This window comes from Chaetodon trifascialis, chromosome 8 (assembly GCF_039877785.1).
Source record: "Chaetodon trifascialis isolate fChaTrf1 chromosome 8, fChaTrf1.hap1, whole genome shotgun sequence".
Taxonomy (NCBI): domain Eukaryota; kingdom Metazoa; phylum Chordata; class Actinopteri; order Chaetodontiformes; family Chaetodontidae; genus Chaetodon; species Chaetodon trifascialis.
The window spans coordinates 21,435,615-21,453,718 of record NC_092063.1 but is presented as its reverse complement, the minus strand read 5'-3'; the positions used below and the strand labels follow the sequence as shown (position 1 = coordinate 21,453,718).

The 18,104-nt window shown below is 43.8% G+C and overlaps 1 protein-coding gene across 5 annotated transcripts in view; it reads right to left on the bottom strand.

Annotated features, from left to right (window-relative positions):
* The window catches only part of agrn (agrin), a 240,347-nt gene extending 230,768 nt beyond the window's left edge, over positions 1 to 9,579 (bottom strand). For 3 of the 5 annotated variants that reach the window (XM_070968416.1, XM_070968417.1, XM_070968419.1), the window contains exons 1-2: positions 9,121 to 9,579; positions 7,140 to 7,401 (exon numbers count right to left, since the gene is read on the bottom strand). In XM_070968416.1, the coding sequence (XP_070824517.1) occupies positions 7,140 to 7,401; positions 9,121 to 9,321 (463 nt within the window). In that variant the 5' untranslated portion in view covers positions 9,322 to 9,579. The remainder of the gene's footprint in view (positions 1 to 7,139; positions 7,402 to 9,120) is intronic. The other 2 variants (XM_070968421.1, XM_070968418.1) reach the window with 1 other exon arrangement.
* Positions 9,580 to 18,104: the final 8,525 nt, after the last annotated feature.

Here is an 18,104-nt window from a genome sequence, read left to right as displayed (position 1 = left end):
ATAGAGAGGAGGGTGGCCAGGAGCAGGGAGAGAGGCGGGACAACACAAGTTGGGAAGAATTTAATCTATATTAAAGGATGGAGACCTAAAACCCAAAATGTGATGGGTCAGCAAGCTGTCATACATCAGCGCTGCCTGCCACAAAGGTGCTTTAAAGAAACATCAGAGAAAGCCAAGCAAAGCACACTGTCGGCGCAGGACACGTCCACACACACATGATGACAGACAGACACATGTTCAGGTCATCTTCAGGATTTGAAAACGTGATTTAAGATGACACCTGAAAGCAGCAAGAAAAATATACAGGGAAAGGAAAACATGGAGGACAGGTCCCAAGGGAGGGAGAGGCGTTCATCCTGGTCTCACCATGACAACCCGTCGACAGAGAAACACATGAGGGGGACAAAAGGAAGTAAAGGAGACTGGACTGTTGTCTGAGGGGCAAAATAGCACGGGAAAGGCCTGCACATCCCGTGATTTGTTTGTGAACGTGGGACCCCCAACTGTCAAGTCTCCCCAGCTTCCTGTATGTGCTGCACTGTAATGTAGATAGTGTTAAATCAGGCGGTGCAAGGAATTAGTCTCAAAGTAGGGTTCAGCAACAGCAAGTTCCATTGCTGCAGTAATTAGATACCATCAACCCTAAACCTAAAACCGACCCTAACCGTAGCCATGATCCTGCACAGAGCCCTGAATTAAACCCTATCAAACACCTTTGGGATGAATTGGAACACCAACTGTGAGTCAGGCCTTATGGCCAACAGCACAGTGCTGACCTCACTAAATGCTCTTGTGGCTAAGTAGCAGCAAATTCGTGCAGGTGGAGGTTGTTTGAGCAGCGTATTAACATCAAGACACAAGATCACGCATGGGTGTAATATGGGTTGTTAAGGAAGTTGTTAGGGCCTGATCCGTTTTGAAAATATTGTTAAACAAGAGACTTTAAAACAAGTCCATATATATTTAAAATAGGCTGGAAACAAGGACACCAGGTTATATAATTACCTTTATTGCCATGCATATTGATGGCAGTATGTAACAAGTGCATAAAATGAGACAACAGGGAACATGATAGGTTTAATTTACCAGCGCTGGGTGAGTGCATCTCCAGCCCACATCCATGACATAATGCGAGCCAAGTTCTTCCTGTTTTTGTCCAACAGTGAGTGTGAGACTCTCAGGCTAATGTCGATTTATTGAAGGTCAAAATCACTGATAAAACTGAAAGACGCTGATACTGAAGAGAAAATCATAGTGTCTTAAATACTGCTGGCAAATGCTGACACATCCAGCTACAGACAGCTGACTGAAGGCAGTTGTGCATGTGTTGTGTATGTCCAATTATCTGCCTTCTATTAAGAGCAGATGTAAGGTGTAAATGGTGTTCACTACGTGGAAGCTGTGGATGTCACACCAGTTTCAATGGAAAAGTTTGCCAAATGAAAAGTCCCCTATGTATCCTACAACAAAAAGAAGTAAGTGGGCATAAAAAAAAAAAAAAAAAAATTCTTCCTTGTTTTCTGTTGATCTGAGCCGCTCTGCAGTGACAGCTGAGCTGACCTAAATCTAAATCACATTAGGGCTTCCACCATCCCCCTGGTGTCCCACCAAAACCCTTTTCTCTAAACCTGATGTTTTTGGCGTGTTGACAGTAAGTAGCCACACTTGCCACAGCAGCTGCCCTGCTTCAGAAATGCAGTCTCGGAGCAAGAATTTTGTCACAGATCCAGTTCCCCAGAGGGAGTCCAGATCTCATGCAGACTGCAGCTCTGAGCTCTTTATGTCTGGGATAGAAGACGGAGGTTTCCGGGTCACTGTACATCCAAGTCCCTGCCCAAAGCCTCCCAGGTCAGTTCCACTTTCCTGTTCCCAAACTAATGAAGAGCTTAACATGGACTTTAACACCTGCTAACTTCTTTTTCCAATTTCAGGAGCTTTTAAACAACGCTGCTTGGCAGAGACTATCACATTCCTTACTAAATGACTAGATCATGATGCATGATGAATTCTGATTCAGAGATTCTTCTCCAACCCCAGCAGGAAAAGGAGACCATGTCGGAGACCTTGTGCAAGTCACTTTAAGAAATACTAAGTTATTTTGTGAACTTTTACAAAAGAACAGTTTTTTCCCCTTTGGGTAGTAACTACGGAGAACAGCAGGTTTCTGTGAGACATTATAGAGGTTTTTACAAATAAAGGGAATACATGGAATCATTTCTTATTGCACTGAGCAAATAAAAACAAATAAATTACAACAATAAATTTTTCCCGAGATATACAGTATATTTGGACAGGCTGGATGTTACACAGTATGTCTGTGTGTACACTGCGGGCATGTTAACATCTCACTGAAGTGACAGGCACGTCACTACATGTAGGTGTCTTTACGTACAATCAATACCATCTATGATTCTTATCAGCATGACAGTGATACACTGCTTCGAGCTGGGATAAAAGCCAAGGTGAACAGACTGCGGTTAAGTGGTCCGTTCCTCCTTTGCGCTCTTCCATCTTTCATGGCTTTTTCATTTTCGGAGTCCTTTATCGCTATGCCAAGCAGACTCTCCGCTCCCACATTTTTAATTAAAATCTAAAATGTGCAATAACTCTGGAGACTCTGGGCTAGCTGGCAAACAGGTCTATTGGTCTTGTTTCTCCCTTCAAGCCTTTGTTGCTTATTTCATCAAAGCCTTCCATCAAGCCTTTATGTTTGTCCAATTCTGTTCACTTCACTGCATAAACGCTTTGACATAAGCCACACAGGGAACATGGACTTACTAAGGGCACACCTTTGTATGTAAGCTCTACAGCAAGCGAATGAACTCTCACTCTTAGACTATAGCCTAATCCATTCAAGGACCCTGAGAAAAATCCAATCCTTAAAGTCAGTCTTCTTGACTTCCCATGACTCCTTGAAGACAAAAGGCTGCTTGTGTAGACATGGACAGGATAAGGACCCTGGCGCTTTCTGTGCAGTCACCTGGGTGCGGCTGCGTAGTGTTCTCACACACTTTCCAGAGCCATAATAAAATAAACTCCTTCTCCCTTTTGGAATTACCCACAAGCCATGTTTTTATACCTGGGACAGGCAAATATATAATAGGTTGATCTGTTTCCCTCTGCAGTAGTGATTTTCTAATCTGTCTCTCGAATTTCTTGGTGAGATTAAAACATGAGCAGGTGGTAGCTGAGCCTAATATTTAAATTATAGGGCAGAAAACTTGCTGCAAGATTTCCCGGAGTGCTTTATAGCAGAGGTGGACCACCTTGTCTGAAATAAAGACTGCCTCCGCTAAATTTAGAGGGCGTTATTACACTTGTATGAAATAAAATTAATCTTCAGGGAAAACAAGCAGAGGCCACCTCTGTTAAAAATAAATCCAGGGAGAAACCCTGGGCGGGCATATCAGCTCAACATCACATGACTATCTTCCAGGTTCTGAGTCACTGATTAACTGTAGCTGAAGTGACCGCTGCTTTTTGCAGTGTGTCTGATTGTTCTTGAAACAAAGGAGTCAACTGCTCTGTGGATGACTGGCGCTTATGTTATGAAAAACTGCAAATAGTTACCATAGCTAAAAACTGAAGCGTTCACTCTTCTCCGTTTCTGCCCTTATCGTTCAATCATTACCTCCGCACATATCAAGAAGGTGAGGAGGGAGGAGGCGGCCAGGTGGGAGCTTGTGCAGGTTAGGAATTCCAGCCAATTCCGGGCCTCCTCCTTGCACAAACAGTGGGAAAATAGCTCAAAGTTTTCTGTGAGGCCTGGGCTCATTCACTAAAGGAGCACTGGAAGAGAAGGCGGGGTGGGCTCAAACAGTCATCCCACATCCCACCCACCCCGAGGAGCATTCCACAGGACTGTCTGCTTGCCCATCATTAAGCAAGACCACCTGCTGGCAAATCAGGACCCCCATCATGTTCTCAGCAAGCCTGGCTAACCCCATTACCAGTGAGCCTCTGGACTGCTGTATACACAGATCATAAAGAGCCAGGGGTATGTTGAGCAGTAAAATGCTGCTCATTAACATCCCACAAGGACTTTTGATTGTCCATCCAGTGAAGCACACTAGCTGCACTCAGCATCGCGTATTTAAATAGATGCAGCACAAAGGGACAAAGAAATGATCTTCGATGCAGCTGTTGCATGACTATGCACTGACTTCTGACTGGCTCATCTCTCCTCTTCTAAGAAGAGGCAGATAAAAAAAGAGAAGGAGAGGAAGAGATGAAGACAGAAGGAAGAAACAGCTCTTTGTTGCTGTCCTTCGTCAGGGCCTTGAGGGAAAGACTCTGGCATCAAGTCATCAAGAGCTGAAACAAAAGCAGCTGATAAACAGAGCGAGACAGATAAGATCTCCCTGTACGCTCAACACTTCTCCATCAAGAGGGCTTCCTCTCTTCCAAAGCCCCAACACCTCCGCCTTCTCTCTTTGTTGTCACTAATGCAGCACTGGAGTAAGAACAAAATGGAAATGACAATAAACACAGCACATACTTTGTATCTTACTACCTCAAAATCTGGAGGACAAGGCGTTCTGCTGAGCCTTGAATCGTCCCCTTCATCCACCTTCACAAAACTGACTGTATTTTTGTTTCCAAAGACACAGGATATGTGTTAGATTCTGACATGTTATCTGTCAACTCTGCACGACACAATGGACTGTGGTAACATTTCATTTCACTGGTAGCTGGAAGACGGAGGAGGGAAGAGAAGGAAGAGCTTCTGTGCCAAAGGCCCTCGGCTTATCGGCCCAGACAAGGTGCAAATTCAACAGTGTGGAAGCGGTGCCTGTTGAGTGGAAAATTTCAAATTCTGACTTCAACTCCAGAAATGCCGGTATACTTTCATACATCCTGTATGTAAGTAAAGATAAGGCATGAGGAAACAAAAAAGGGGGCTTTGTTTTGCACAGTAAACATGGTGCACGGCATTTTAAGATCTGGTCGGCACTCTACTGAGATCTTGTAAACACTCTTCTGTGGAGGGCCGCTCAGAGGCAGATGAAAGCCAGCATCCAAGTCATCGCACACATGGACTGAGTGGCCCTGAAGTGTCACCGCCCAGTGTGAATGGCGCAGGAGTAGACAGAGTGTGGAAAAACAATGCCTGGAGGCTTCTATCTTCATGCAGCACTGATCCAAACTTAAACAAGTATGCCACAGCAAACACAACATCCCTCACGTTCCGCGTCCTCACATGTACAAAAAATGCCTCTGTTTTCCCTTCGTTCGACATCACTCATCTTCCCTTCGTGTCCGCGTCCTTCTCAAAACTCCTGGTGGGAAGGAGCTCACACAAAGCCTTTTTTCTTCCACCTCAGACGCCTCCCCACCTAGCTCTCTGCCAGGCATTCCTGAGTCTATCCTAGCTATCGAAAATGTCAAGAATGAGGAGAAAGCAGAGGAGGGTACAATGAGTGCTGCAGCAGGTAGAGTCTTGTCCCGCTGCACTGACATCCCACAGTCTCCGGGGGTAGTGGTTGCACAGAGCGGATGGGATCTGACTTGACTCTCTTAATTAAAACTCTGCACTGGAACCAGCCTCAAAACTCGCTCTCTACCGGATGGAGGCATGCCAGCTAATTATCAGGGCCAATTTCACTACAGAAAAAACAAACACAGATTTCATTTTGGGGCTCAACCTGACAATAATCCCAGAACATTACTTATTGGACGGTCAGTGCATAAGAAGCTCCGGAGCCTTTCGAGGAAAACCTTCAGTTCTTTTAGATGTCTCTAACTTTTGCCTGATGACTTCTTGAAGTACTTCCTTACCACTATTCCTTCGACTGTAAAGCGATATGAGAAAATCAGGTTATGGTGAAGTAAACCCTCTTCAAATACAAAGCCCTGAAACAAAAGGGCACATTCTAGACAGTTTGTCAGAGCCAAGAAACTCCCCTCTCCACAACAGGAGTCCAAAAAGAAGAAAAGAGGGCTGAATAAAAAGGTTAGCAGTGCAGTGTTTCGTGCCTGGACAGACAAACAGAAGAAGTTTTATGTGTGTGCCAAATGCAACTTAACACTGCAAACAAGCTCCATCCATTGGAACATCCTGCCACCCTGAACTGTTCAGAGGAAAGTACCCAGAATATAGACCCTACTACTCTGCAACGATGATTGCCCCAGAAAGCCTTCAGCAAGGTGATTTGCGCGCTGATTCATTTCCCCCTGGTGCTCGCGCTCGGTCTGAGAGTTAGATTCTAACTTTGAACGGCTGCCAACATTGTCAAGCACCAGTAAAAGTTAAACAGCAGCAAGCTCACTGTTCACTGGCATGGGGGCGCAGGCTGCTACACTATCACAGTCACGGTAGATGCTGAGATTTATTAGTCATGGCTGTATGGTTCCTGTCATAAGAGCCTGACAAATGACTTCTCAACCAAAAAAGGAGTCAGAGGGATAAAAGCATGTAATTAACTCTTTTCGTGCTGAATCAATAGAACATAAACAATAGGCAACACACGTGACTCATCGCTTCTTTTTCCTTCCCAGATTTCAAAAGCTTCTTGACAACTTTTCTTTCTTTTACAGTGAAGTTAAAATGGTGGGAACCTGTGCTGCCCTGTAAAGCTCCCACGTCAAGTGTTATGTGCATGTAAGTGTTAAGCAGGTTCACCTCTGACTTCATTAAATGGCCCAGCTACAAGGTGCAAAGGTCAGGATCATCCCTTAACCACTCAACCCGAGTCCTTAAGGTGTGAATCAGACGCACCCACCTCAAGGTCACGCATGGAAAGGCTGGAGCTTCCCCATGGCAACAAAGCTCCTAATGACTCAGGTGTCCTTGTTTCATGGAGTTCTGGGAAACTTTGACGCTCTGAGCCTGAGGCTATGTAATTCCAGCAGTCACCGATGTATGAAATCCTTGCTGCTCTAAGTGATTTACAATTACTTTGAGTAACCACAGCACAGACCCGACACTGAATTTCTCACAGCTAACAAACAATATCCAAAGTTTAAGCTAATTTAATTATTTCATAACAATAATAAGCTCTGATAAGGTAACAAACTAACTCCCATGCATGTTTATCATTCTTAGAATTACTTTTTTAGATTCCCGACGACATGTGCTGTTTAATCCACCCCGTGTTAGACATGGGGCTCATTCCATTCACAACAAAGTGGCTGCTTACCTTCCACGCAGTGCTCCACGTCCTCCAGGTTGCGCAGGGTAATCCTCATCAGACTTGAGTTGAGCATAAGTTCGTTCTTGTGTTCTGGACCCAGGGACTGCGGGGCAGTGTTGAGAAAGAATATGCGAGTGTCGCCCGTGGCTACCTGGTTGTCACAGATCCCGGGGTTGCCAAAGCCACCAATCATCACCTTGTTGCCGCCATCCAGGAGAATTTCACGGTTGACGTTGGACTTTCCTTTCAAGTAGCGCCACACCCTGACCTTTAGCCGAAGGACAACACAGACACAGCACACCTTTTAGCATTCTGTCAAAACCGAAAATGCACATAATGTTGCAATCTATAAAAATTTAGGGATTTAGGGACCCTGTCCAGCTCTGGGCTGTCTGAATCAGGGTTTTCCTCAGTGTCCCTCCCGTAAGTGTGCTTGTTTTTGTGATTAGTGATTAGCAATTAGTGTTTCTCTGACTTAACTCTTCAAATCTTTTAAACATCCAATGACATTGTATGTAATAACAGTGATTCTTAAGTGATTGCTCCTGCTGGAATAAATCTCAGCGCCTGTCCAGCCACTTGAAACTTATCTAAAACTGTGCATGCATCCATAGGCAGTGCATCACAGGAAGTGCAGCACAGGGTGCTTTCTGCACTGTCATGGAAAAGCTCGCCCCTGCCACTACACGTTAGCTGTCTCGTCTCGTTTCAGCACTTGGTGGTGGTTTCTGCTTCCAGAAGGCGAGCCGTGTGCCTCTAATCTGCTCCACTCATTCACCGGGAGACGGGAAGCAAGTGGGCGCTGAAGAAAAGAGCAGCGAAAGAGCAACCCAAACACAACTTGTTTATTTTGACAGATTATAGAGTGGTCTACCGCAAGTCCACAATGGTGCATAAGTTTCACAATGAATGGCCATAGAATAAGAATGGGGGATGTCTGCTTCCTGACTGAAAATGAGCCTTGGATGTTTGTTTTTCACCCTGTGCTATAATGTGGCTTATTAATCAGATCCACAATATTCCTGTGGCATTAAGAGCGCTGGAAAATGTACAGTTTTAGGTCTATCACAGACAGGTTTCACATGAGTGACTGTAACGCATGACTAGATCTATTTATTGCTTTGGGCACACCTTGCAGCACTTGTCAGTGTCTTGACTGAGAAAAAAAATGTTGTTATTGTTTCTTAGAATCTCATAACAGCAGACTACAAATCACTCCAGCACTTTGGATGCTTTAAGTGCCATATATGTCCCTAGGTGCACCTCCACCCACTGCGGTGAAGCCGCAGACCTCCTTTCATTTACATATGTGCCTACACATTGTATTAATGACAATAAAGTGCAATTGAATTCAATTGAATTAAGCGTTAACTACATTTTATGGAATTTTTTTGACCAGAAAGACACCATGGTTACAGCCACAAGTCCCAAAGTTCTATTTTGGGATAAAAGTGGTGGCATTTGTCAGCAAGATCACACATTACATCATGATTCAGATTATCACCTTTGCAGCCACTGGCCAATGAAGCTGCATGAACATGTATGCCTGCAGACCAATTGAGAGCTCCAGCCAGGGGCCGGTGAGGGGCCACTCTCCTACTGCAGCATGTTTGGGATGATTACATGGTCGGTTAGGCCTCCCTTGTAGCTATGTAACTGGTAAGTGGAAATTTAAAATAAAAAAAAACACCATCTATCTGTTTCTGAAGGCAAAGTGCATTCCTTGTCAGTGTCCACGCAAAGTCTGCCAAATGCTTCTGGATGAATGAGTTTGTAAGACGTTTTTCAGGCAAGCTGTTGATGCCTTTGAGATGACACAAACTCGCTGCTAATGGCTTCCATCACGAGGGTTAAGTGATAATGTGACTTCTAACAGCCCACAAATAGTGTAGTGGTAGTTTTGGTGCAAGAAGCAGGTGTCTTCTCCTTGAAGTAACGCACTCCTGTGGATACTTGATCGTTTCAGAAACCACATGAAATCACTTACCTTGCAGGAATAGGTGTTATGCACCGGGTCCACGTTAATTATTTCGTCCACGGTGCCGGTCAAAACTATATTGGCCTCCTCTTCCCTGTCCTCCAAGTCTTTCTCCGGGCAAGTTGCGGCGCATCGCTGCCACAGAGCCACGAGCAAGCCCGCAAGAAGCAGCGCTGTCCGGCCGGGCCGGAGTGTGCGCTGGGAGCCCATGACCACCACACGGATGTAACCCAGAAAGTAAACTTTCCTAAAATTAAATTTGACCGCCCGAAGGGTCCGAGAGCAAACTCCAAACTCTTTCGAGTGCGTTTAAATTTTGCACCGAGCTTCCTTTCCACAACTTCCCTACGGACTACCAGTGTTTCTTTCACTCTGTAGCCCTGCTCCCTGCATCTGCAGCCCGGGTTAAAAATCCCTCTCTGCCGCCGCCGGCTGGGAGACCAGGAGGGAAGAGAGGAAGGAGGAGGAAGGAGGAGGAAGGGGCAGGGATCTCTCTCTCTCTCTCTCCAGGAATGCAACTGCACTTCTCTCTCCCCCTCTCTTTTCCCCTATCTCCCCCTCTCTATTACTCTCTCTCTCTCTCTCTCTCTCTCTCTCTCTCTCTCTCTCTCTCTCTCTCTCACACACACACACACACACACACACACACACACACACACACACACACACAGACACATAGACACACACACAGACACACACGCAGTGACGCTCCTAGATTTGCATGCGGTCTGAATTGCTGATCCCACAAGTGAGGGTGAGATGGTGGGGGGGTGGGGGTGGGGGGGGGCCGGGACGCCTGTAGAAGGTGGCTGTCCAACGCCGCCCCCACTAGGACAGACGGTGTCTCTACCTTTGCTCCAAATCAGCGGGAGCAGGCAGGGATCACAGATGATAGCCTGCGTGAGGATTAACCGCAGTGAGGGCTGTGTATTTGACATCCATTGGTCCTCAGTGTGCAGGATATGCAGTCAAATGCAGTACTGCAGCCTTAAGGGATTTTATAGATGTCATGGCAGACAAAGCATAAAGCACTGAAAGACAGCTTCCACCAGTTCAAGGTACTATTGCTTTTACTGTCGATGTTTGGCTTTAATAGTTTGATGCCTCTGACCTGCAGTCCTTCAAGGCAGGAGGAGGCAGAGCTCAGATTCTTAAAGGCCTGAGGAGCAACTTTACTAGGTATGGCCTCCACATTCTGTCAAGCTCAGTGTTTCCAAATTTGTTGAGGTCCTGTGTGATGATTATATTGTTAAAGAATATAATGTCATGTCAAATTGCCCACTCTGCACCGTATGTAGGAAATGAAACCCTGTTTTAAAGAACTATCTGGATCCTCCTCTGTGGTTTCTGGGCATCTGTCTCAACCTATTAACCAATCTTTGATCTTTGATTTGACTGAAAGTTTTAACTTCGACAGGTATGCCTTCTGTGTGCACCCAATGCAAAACTACCTCAGTGCACGTAAAACTGAACTTAACAGCTGAAGGGGCGCATGCTAAACTCACACTTTGTTATATATCATTAAAGACTGCCCTTATACCATAAAACTTCCCATGTTTGAATCTGTAAATGTTACCATATGGCTATTTTGTCAGAGCTCCTATTTAAGAACAGACAGTGCGTAAATTTCCACTCCTCAAAAGCTGTAATTTTAACTACCCTTCTATTCCTGGGAAAATGACAGGCTTGGTTATGCACAGTTGCTAGAGAGGATATTTGCAGAAATTTGTTCAAGTAGGCCTCAGCTCTGACAGCTGAGTTAGCCCAAATAAACAATCGTCTTTTAAATGAAAAATCACGCAGTTCGTCGACACTTTTCATGTTCTTTATGCACATGAGGCAAGGATTGCATCTGTCCGAAGGCTTTTTTTTACAGGAGAACACACTCTTCACATGCTGTTCCTCTGGACAGGGACAGTTCACTCAATACTATTCAAACACACATTATCTGTCAAGTCAACAAATGACATAATCTGTAATGTCATCAGGCCTGGAGCCGCTCCACCAAAAGTACATGGCAGACTGACTTTGTGGTTTTAAAAAACATTATCATTGGCTTCCACATTGAAATGAGCTTCATTTTATCACAGTAATGACTAGTTTGAAGAAGAGTACACCCAAATTCAAAAACGTTTCCACTGCATGTTATTATGTCTTATAAATGATTCTTAATGTAGTTGTACGTTGGTGTCAGACATAAATCACTGCTGTCGTTTTGGACAAAAGCAGCTCTGCCTTTGTTTGTGATTTCAATGTAACTAATGAGTGTAAATGAAAATGGCGTGTGTGTGTGTGTGTGTGTGTGTGTGTGTGTGTGTGTGTGTGTGTGTGTGTGTGTGTTTTGGAGTGCAAAAGTCAGTGGCATTTCCTTCTCAACACATTAATTACAGTATAACAGGCCTACACAGAGATACAAATGAATGTCCCTGTTGAGTGAAAGTATTAGACCGAAGACATAATATTTTCTTCATATACTTGAAGCTGCACTAATCTGTATTACTTTTAATATTTTGTACAATACATCAATGACTGTGTGGTGTGAAATGTTTCCCTTGTAGTGACAAATGTGCAGAATTTTGTGTTCACCTTTTCAAAGGCAATTCCACCTCAAGTTGATTTGCTGCTAAGTAGGTTTTTTTGTTTGTTTGTTTATTTGTTTGTTTGTTATGTACATGCAGAAAAAGTCACCAGAATGCAGGAAGTGAAGTGTCTAAAACTAAAATTTTCCTCGGGGAGGAACCCCAGACCCCTGGATACTACTGCACTGTGCAAAGTATGACCCCTCTGTGTCCCCTGAGTTAGAAAAATCCTAAAACTGTCCCAGGCTCACCATAAGAACTTGATAAAGTGATGAGTCAGTGTTGAATTTACAGCTTGTTCCTCTGTCCCCAAGTGCCAGTGCCAAAGTCAGTCAATGCAGCAGTCAAATGATGAAGAAGCTGAATGTGAAGTGTGTTGTTGGTTTAATTAAATTATTTGATCTCGTCTCGAAATAAGAACATTTTTTAGAGACTTGGCATGTGGTGACAGGTGTGTTTTGTACTGCTCTCTGCTAGAATCCAACAGAAAATTGATTAATTAAAAAAACTCAATGATGGGCAATTAAATAAGTTAGTTGTTTTTACAAAAAGAGATGTCAAATGCAGTGTGCAAAAACCTGTCGGGCCAGGTGGCATTTTTAGTGTTAAAAACCATCAGTCAGGAAAAATCCTTGAGACAAACATGAAGCGCAGCAGTGTATTCAGTCGTCTTAGTCTGTTGATACAGAACATGATTATTAAGGCATCTTTCATAATGTGAAACTTGAACGGTCATGTCCCCCTGCTTCCAGTTATCTCCTGACAGCCCTCCTCCTCCCACAAATATTTCAACACAAAAGCCCCAGAAAGTAAACAAGCTTTAACAAGTATTTGACATTTCATAGCCTCTTTTGTGAATCAAAATGTGGGCAGATGCAATTACAGCAGCGAAGCTGGGGAGCAAAGACATCAACCTACATTCTCTCAGAGGGGATTTACTGTCTGACAGGAGAAGGTGTACTGGAAAACCTGGTGTATTACTTTACTTAGACCCTTTTCTCTTGCCACACATGTCAGTTTTATACTCTGCCTTGTTAAAAACACAAATGAAGAAAGAACATATTAGTTGGTTAAGACAGACAGCACATTTTTAGAGTCTGAGCAAAAGTAGTTGGTCTATTTTAAATGATATTTGGCAAGGGAAAGGTCAAATTTGAAAATGTCAGATATCAGCATGAAATACTGGCTCTCTGCGGTGTCATACTGGTCTTGGCCTTAAAAAAAAAAAACCTGCAGCAGTCAATCTGTGCTTCTCACAGTTATGACAGTGATAGATGCAGATGCAGTCTTTTATTATAATCTATTTTGATAAGTTATACTTATGTTGATGGCTTACACAGAAGAACCCATTGCAGCTGGAAAAAGTTGACTCTGCATTCAGACGTGTGTCACTGGAAAGAAAGAGGTGTAATTCGAGATGCAACATTAGCAGCCAAACTGTATGCAAAGCCCACGGGCTGCGTTTCACAGAGAAGCAGCTGCATTGCTGCACCCCTGTGGATCACTACATCATGGTCAGTCAGAGAATCACTGTGCTCTATCGAAAACCAATCCAACCTTTGGGCTTGTGCTCCACTCATGTAAGTGATATCTTACAGTGCGTTCCACATAAATAATGCACCACTCCTGCTAAAGTTATTCATTATCTTGACATTCAAGTTTGTGCTCTGTTTCAACATCCTTTATCCGGATAGTGTCTTCTCTTTTCCTGTACTTTGTATGTTTTACATTGCTCTTGCATGTAATGTGCTGGCACACTCCCACTTAGCATTGCCCAACAAGCAGCACACAGATACACAAAGTACACATGCGTAGTACACTGAGACATTCCAGCATTATCAACCAAGGCTGCTGAGGCTCTTTTGTTTATCCTGAGGACAAGCCCAGTCCCCTTTATCAGGTATCAGCATGAGAACAGAGGAGCGAACCTCGCCTGCCTGGCATCTACTGTATCTGTCTCCGACCACAATCATAGTGTCCGATTTCCTCCAGCACAGCCCTCTCTCTCTCGCTCTCTCTCTCTCACTGCTGTCTCGCTGGGTGGCAGGCCGGGCTGTAGATGAACCCATCTGGTGATGTGCTTACCTTCTGAAATACGAGTCATCATGGCAGTGTTTGTTGTTTGTGTATTTGTCCCCAAAATGTTAAGGTGCCCTAGCAACACGGACATGTTTTTCTTGCTGCCTTCAAAAAATGGATCCTTGCAAAAAAAAATTTGCCTACAGGCTAAGTTTTTTCATTTTGAGGGTGCGGCATCTAATTCCCTGTTTGGATTTGGATTTGCTTCAAATGTTGCACTGAACATACCCCAAAGTCTCCCTGACAGATACCGTTGCATGCGTTTTATTTTTAAGTCCATCAAACTACAACCAGCTGTTATCATACACACATACAACCCATAGACATTAACATGGTCATAAACGTAAATGACAAAAAACAGTACACTCACAATTTTACCTTTAATTCACTGAAAGGAAATACTATAACTTTATTTCAGTGTGTAAAACAAATAAAGGAAATGCATTGTGATCACATTAGCCCCCTGAAAGACCCCTTGAGGCTCCAGGGCCCTTCCAGTGATATGATAAAATAACCTGAATCCAGCTCTGGACCTGGTTTCCTTCAATCTATCACCTCTTTCATTCTGATGTAAACCAGTGCTTCAAAGCCAGTGCGCAACACCATAGCCTGAGCTACAATGACTATATTATTATACCATACCTTGGTTTAGCCCATCATAAACCCTGTTCTTCTCATCAGCAAAGATACTTAATCCTGAACCTAATGCAAAGTTAAAGCTCGATCAGGACAGACACTGCAAATGAATAAGTCATGCAGAAGCTTGATTGAATAAAACAACTTATTGACTCTGTCATTTAGATCAATTTATGGGTGTATTATCCTATATATAGCATCCATACAGAGATCCCCCTCTAGGGAGCCATAGGCAGGCACTCTTGTGGCAGTGGGGTGGTGGAGTGGTGGAGCAGCACAGCAGCATACCACAGTAGAGAGATGAAGTAGCTACGCTACAAAGATAGCTTTGGCAGCAAAGCCTGTAAACAAATTAGATCTCTATGTTATAACTGAGAGGTGGAGCCCCAGAGTGCTGCTGATAATTGTCTTCCTGCTTGAACATGCAATAAATTATTTATTTGTTGAGGAATTAACAAGGAGACAAAACGCTTTACTGTCTATCATTTTGAATGTATGTGTAAAACATCACACATTTGACTTGAATTGAAATAATGTGAGGCAGCACGGTGACGCAGCAGGTAGTGCGCGTGCCTCACAGCAAGAAGGTCGCCTGTTCGATCCCCGGGTCGGGTCGGGTTGCATGTTCTTCCCGTGCATGCGTGGGTTCTCTCTGGGCACTCCGGCTTCCTCCCACAGACCAAAAACATGCTCATTAGGTTAATTGGTGACTCTAAATTGTCCTTAGGTGTGAGTGTGAGTGTGAGTGTGAATGATTGTTTGTTTGTATATGTTGCCCTGCAATCGAGGGTGTACCCCGCCTCTCGCCCGTTGACAGCTGGGATAGGCTCCAGCCCCCCCACAACCCCGAAAAGGCATAGTCGGGTATAGAAAATGGATGGATGGATGAAATAATGTGCAAAATATTCAATAATTATGGCTTCTGCATTCAAAAAATGCACACGCTCACTGTCAGGTATCATACACAGAGTTTGTGTGTGAAAGTTCTTTACAAAGAGGAGCAGAGAGGTCGATGCACGCCAACAAAAGTGTAATATACTGGGTATGTTTGAAGCTCAGTTTTATGAAGCAGAGCAGTGAGATTACAGCCTGATTGGCTTTGGAGTCTGCATTGAATATTTTCCATTCTAATGATGTTGCGACAAGTGATGATTGTCATATGATTTTACCTCTGTCTTTATTATTCTTGCCATAAGGGCAGTTATTTACATTTGCTTATGTGTATGACAAACCGCAGGAATTTCATCTGGCCACATACGAAATGCCTATAGCAGCTCACTGCATTTGCATAAGGAAATTGCTTTTTCAATTTTGAGTTTCTGCACAATTCAAATGTATTTTGGAGCTATTAGACCATCTCGTTGAAGGTTCATTCAAAGTTGATTGGTTTCCCAAAAAGGTACAGTCTGTCATTCACAACATTGGATTGTTTTGTTTCAGGCATTGCATGTTGTTTGCTAGACTTCTTCATTGCAGATATGTTTAATTCTGCGCTTCAGGATATATACTGGGCATTGATACAACCACGGCTAAGCTAGTTTTGCTGATGTCTAAAGTAGTGAAAATACAGAACATTTTATTTCCAAATGACATCTATAGTCTCTCTCCATACTGTATGCTCACAGACTAGCTGGATGGAAAGTTTAGAGGAAAATGAGGTGTTTTCTAATGCCACATTATATTCCTCCAATTGCAGCCCCACTTTCTCAAGACAAACACCAGAGGTAGAGGAGCCGCCGCAAACAGACTGTGTTTAGCTGTCTGACAGTTTGCCAGATGGCCCTCTGACTTCGTGGCGTCAAGTCTAAACAGGAGAGGTGGTGTCACACCTGGTTTTATCCCTGTGCATTTAACTGGAATGTCAGATAGTTCAATGCCCCGTGGAGCCTCTCCCATTTCTCTTTTCTCCCTTAAGCTTTCTGTTGTAGTCAGAGAGTCTGCAGTTTGTGGCTTTGAGCAGAGCTGATATGATTCTTGTTGATGCCAACAATATGATTAAGCAGGTAAATACTCACTGTTTGGGTATGTTGTGGTGGAATTATGCAGGCCCCCTGTTTCTCTCTCCCTCTCATTCCAAAATGTTTTTCCAAGTGTTCAGTTCCAATATAAATGCTGGCCTTATGGTCTTGAGGTTTTCCACCATCATTAGTATCTGTCTTATCTGAATGGATTGCCATAGATAAGCTGGAGTGGAGACAAGATAAAGGAGTGTCGGTGAGGAACACCATGTAGACTGTGTCTGCCTCATTAGAGATAGGGACCCTGATGAAGTCCTCTCACTTCCTCATGTCACGCATGGTGACTGTATTGCCTTCTAGAGTGGTTTCAGTGTGTAAGGTTTCCACACAAGCGCGTGATAATTTGAAAAAGGTAAGAGAGAAAAGTAAAAGTCTGAAGGTCACACAGAATTTTCTAAACTCATGAAATTAAATAAAATCCCCCAAATTGAGTTTTTCAGATGTTAATCTCAACCACAATATGTCAGTATGAGTTTCCCGCAAGTCATTACATTGAAAACCTGCTGTGAGCTGTTTACTGGCCATACTGAAGGCAGGGCAGCAGTGAATAATAGCGGGCCAGCCTCCATTACTATTAGTTGGTTACGAGACCTCTCCATCCATCTGCTCCCGCTCCCGCCCAGCTCATGCTCATTTATGCAGAGTGTCTACAATTCACGGACGGCCATTTTGTCTAATGGATGCTATTCATTCATTCCCAGCTTGCTCTTTGGCAGGCGCTCGCCAGAGTCCATTAGGAAATGAGTCCACTGCGAATGCCCACAACCACGCCACTGCAGATGAATGGAAAGATCAAAGCCTGTCTCGACTCCAAGTGATTTAGTCGCCACTGTTGAGATTTTGTGCAATATTCTGTACCTGTTGGCTACTTCTGTTGCTAGAAGTGTAATGAGACCCATTTGGAGGTGAAATTGAATACTCAAATTCACCATTAAAACATTATGTCTTCTCCTCTCTATTTGACAGATCGAATCTCACTGTAATAACCTGGTGACCAATGAGAAGAGAGCACCCTATAGTAGAAACGATGAGTCATGCATCCGTGGAAACATTGTGCTAAACCAGAGGCACCAGTGTACACTGTTATGCTCCCTGATTAAGGACTTTTTGATGCAAAGGAATTCAGTGTGAACATGATCAATTGACTTGATCATGTTCATTTGACTCGGTGGGTGTATGTGTCTGCATCTGTGGCTGCCCTTCCTCAGTCAGGGAGCTGAGTGCTGTGCCAGAAGACAAACTAAGCACTATGTGACAAGAAAGTACAGCATCATCATGGCTTCCTTTTCTGCAGACTTGGACCCAAAATGGCTGTCCAGTTGCATTAGCTAATTGCACACTGCGATGTCTCTCTGCCATTTGACACTTATTCATTTGACCGGCTGTGCTGATTCAAGTCAGGCAGATGAATCTAATCACTTAATTCTACTTCGAATATCAAGTTTGGACGCACCTGTGCCAATGGAAAGGACATCCAAGATTATTGATTTAGTCATTATGAAACTTAGACATTCACAGATCAGTGACCCCCTCCTCTTCTACCAAACCAACACTGAGCATAGACTGCTGTTAGGACCCTTGAAGCATGACATCCATAGTACTACCATAGTTATCTCTAAAACTGATGCATCATGTTCCATTTGGGTTTTAAGATGCATTCATGCAATGTCTGCAGAATGGG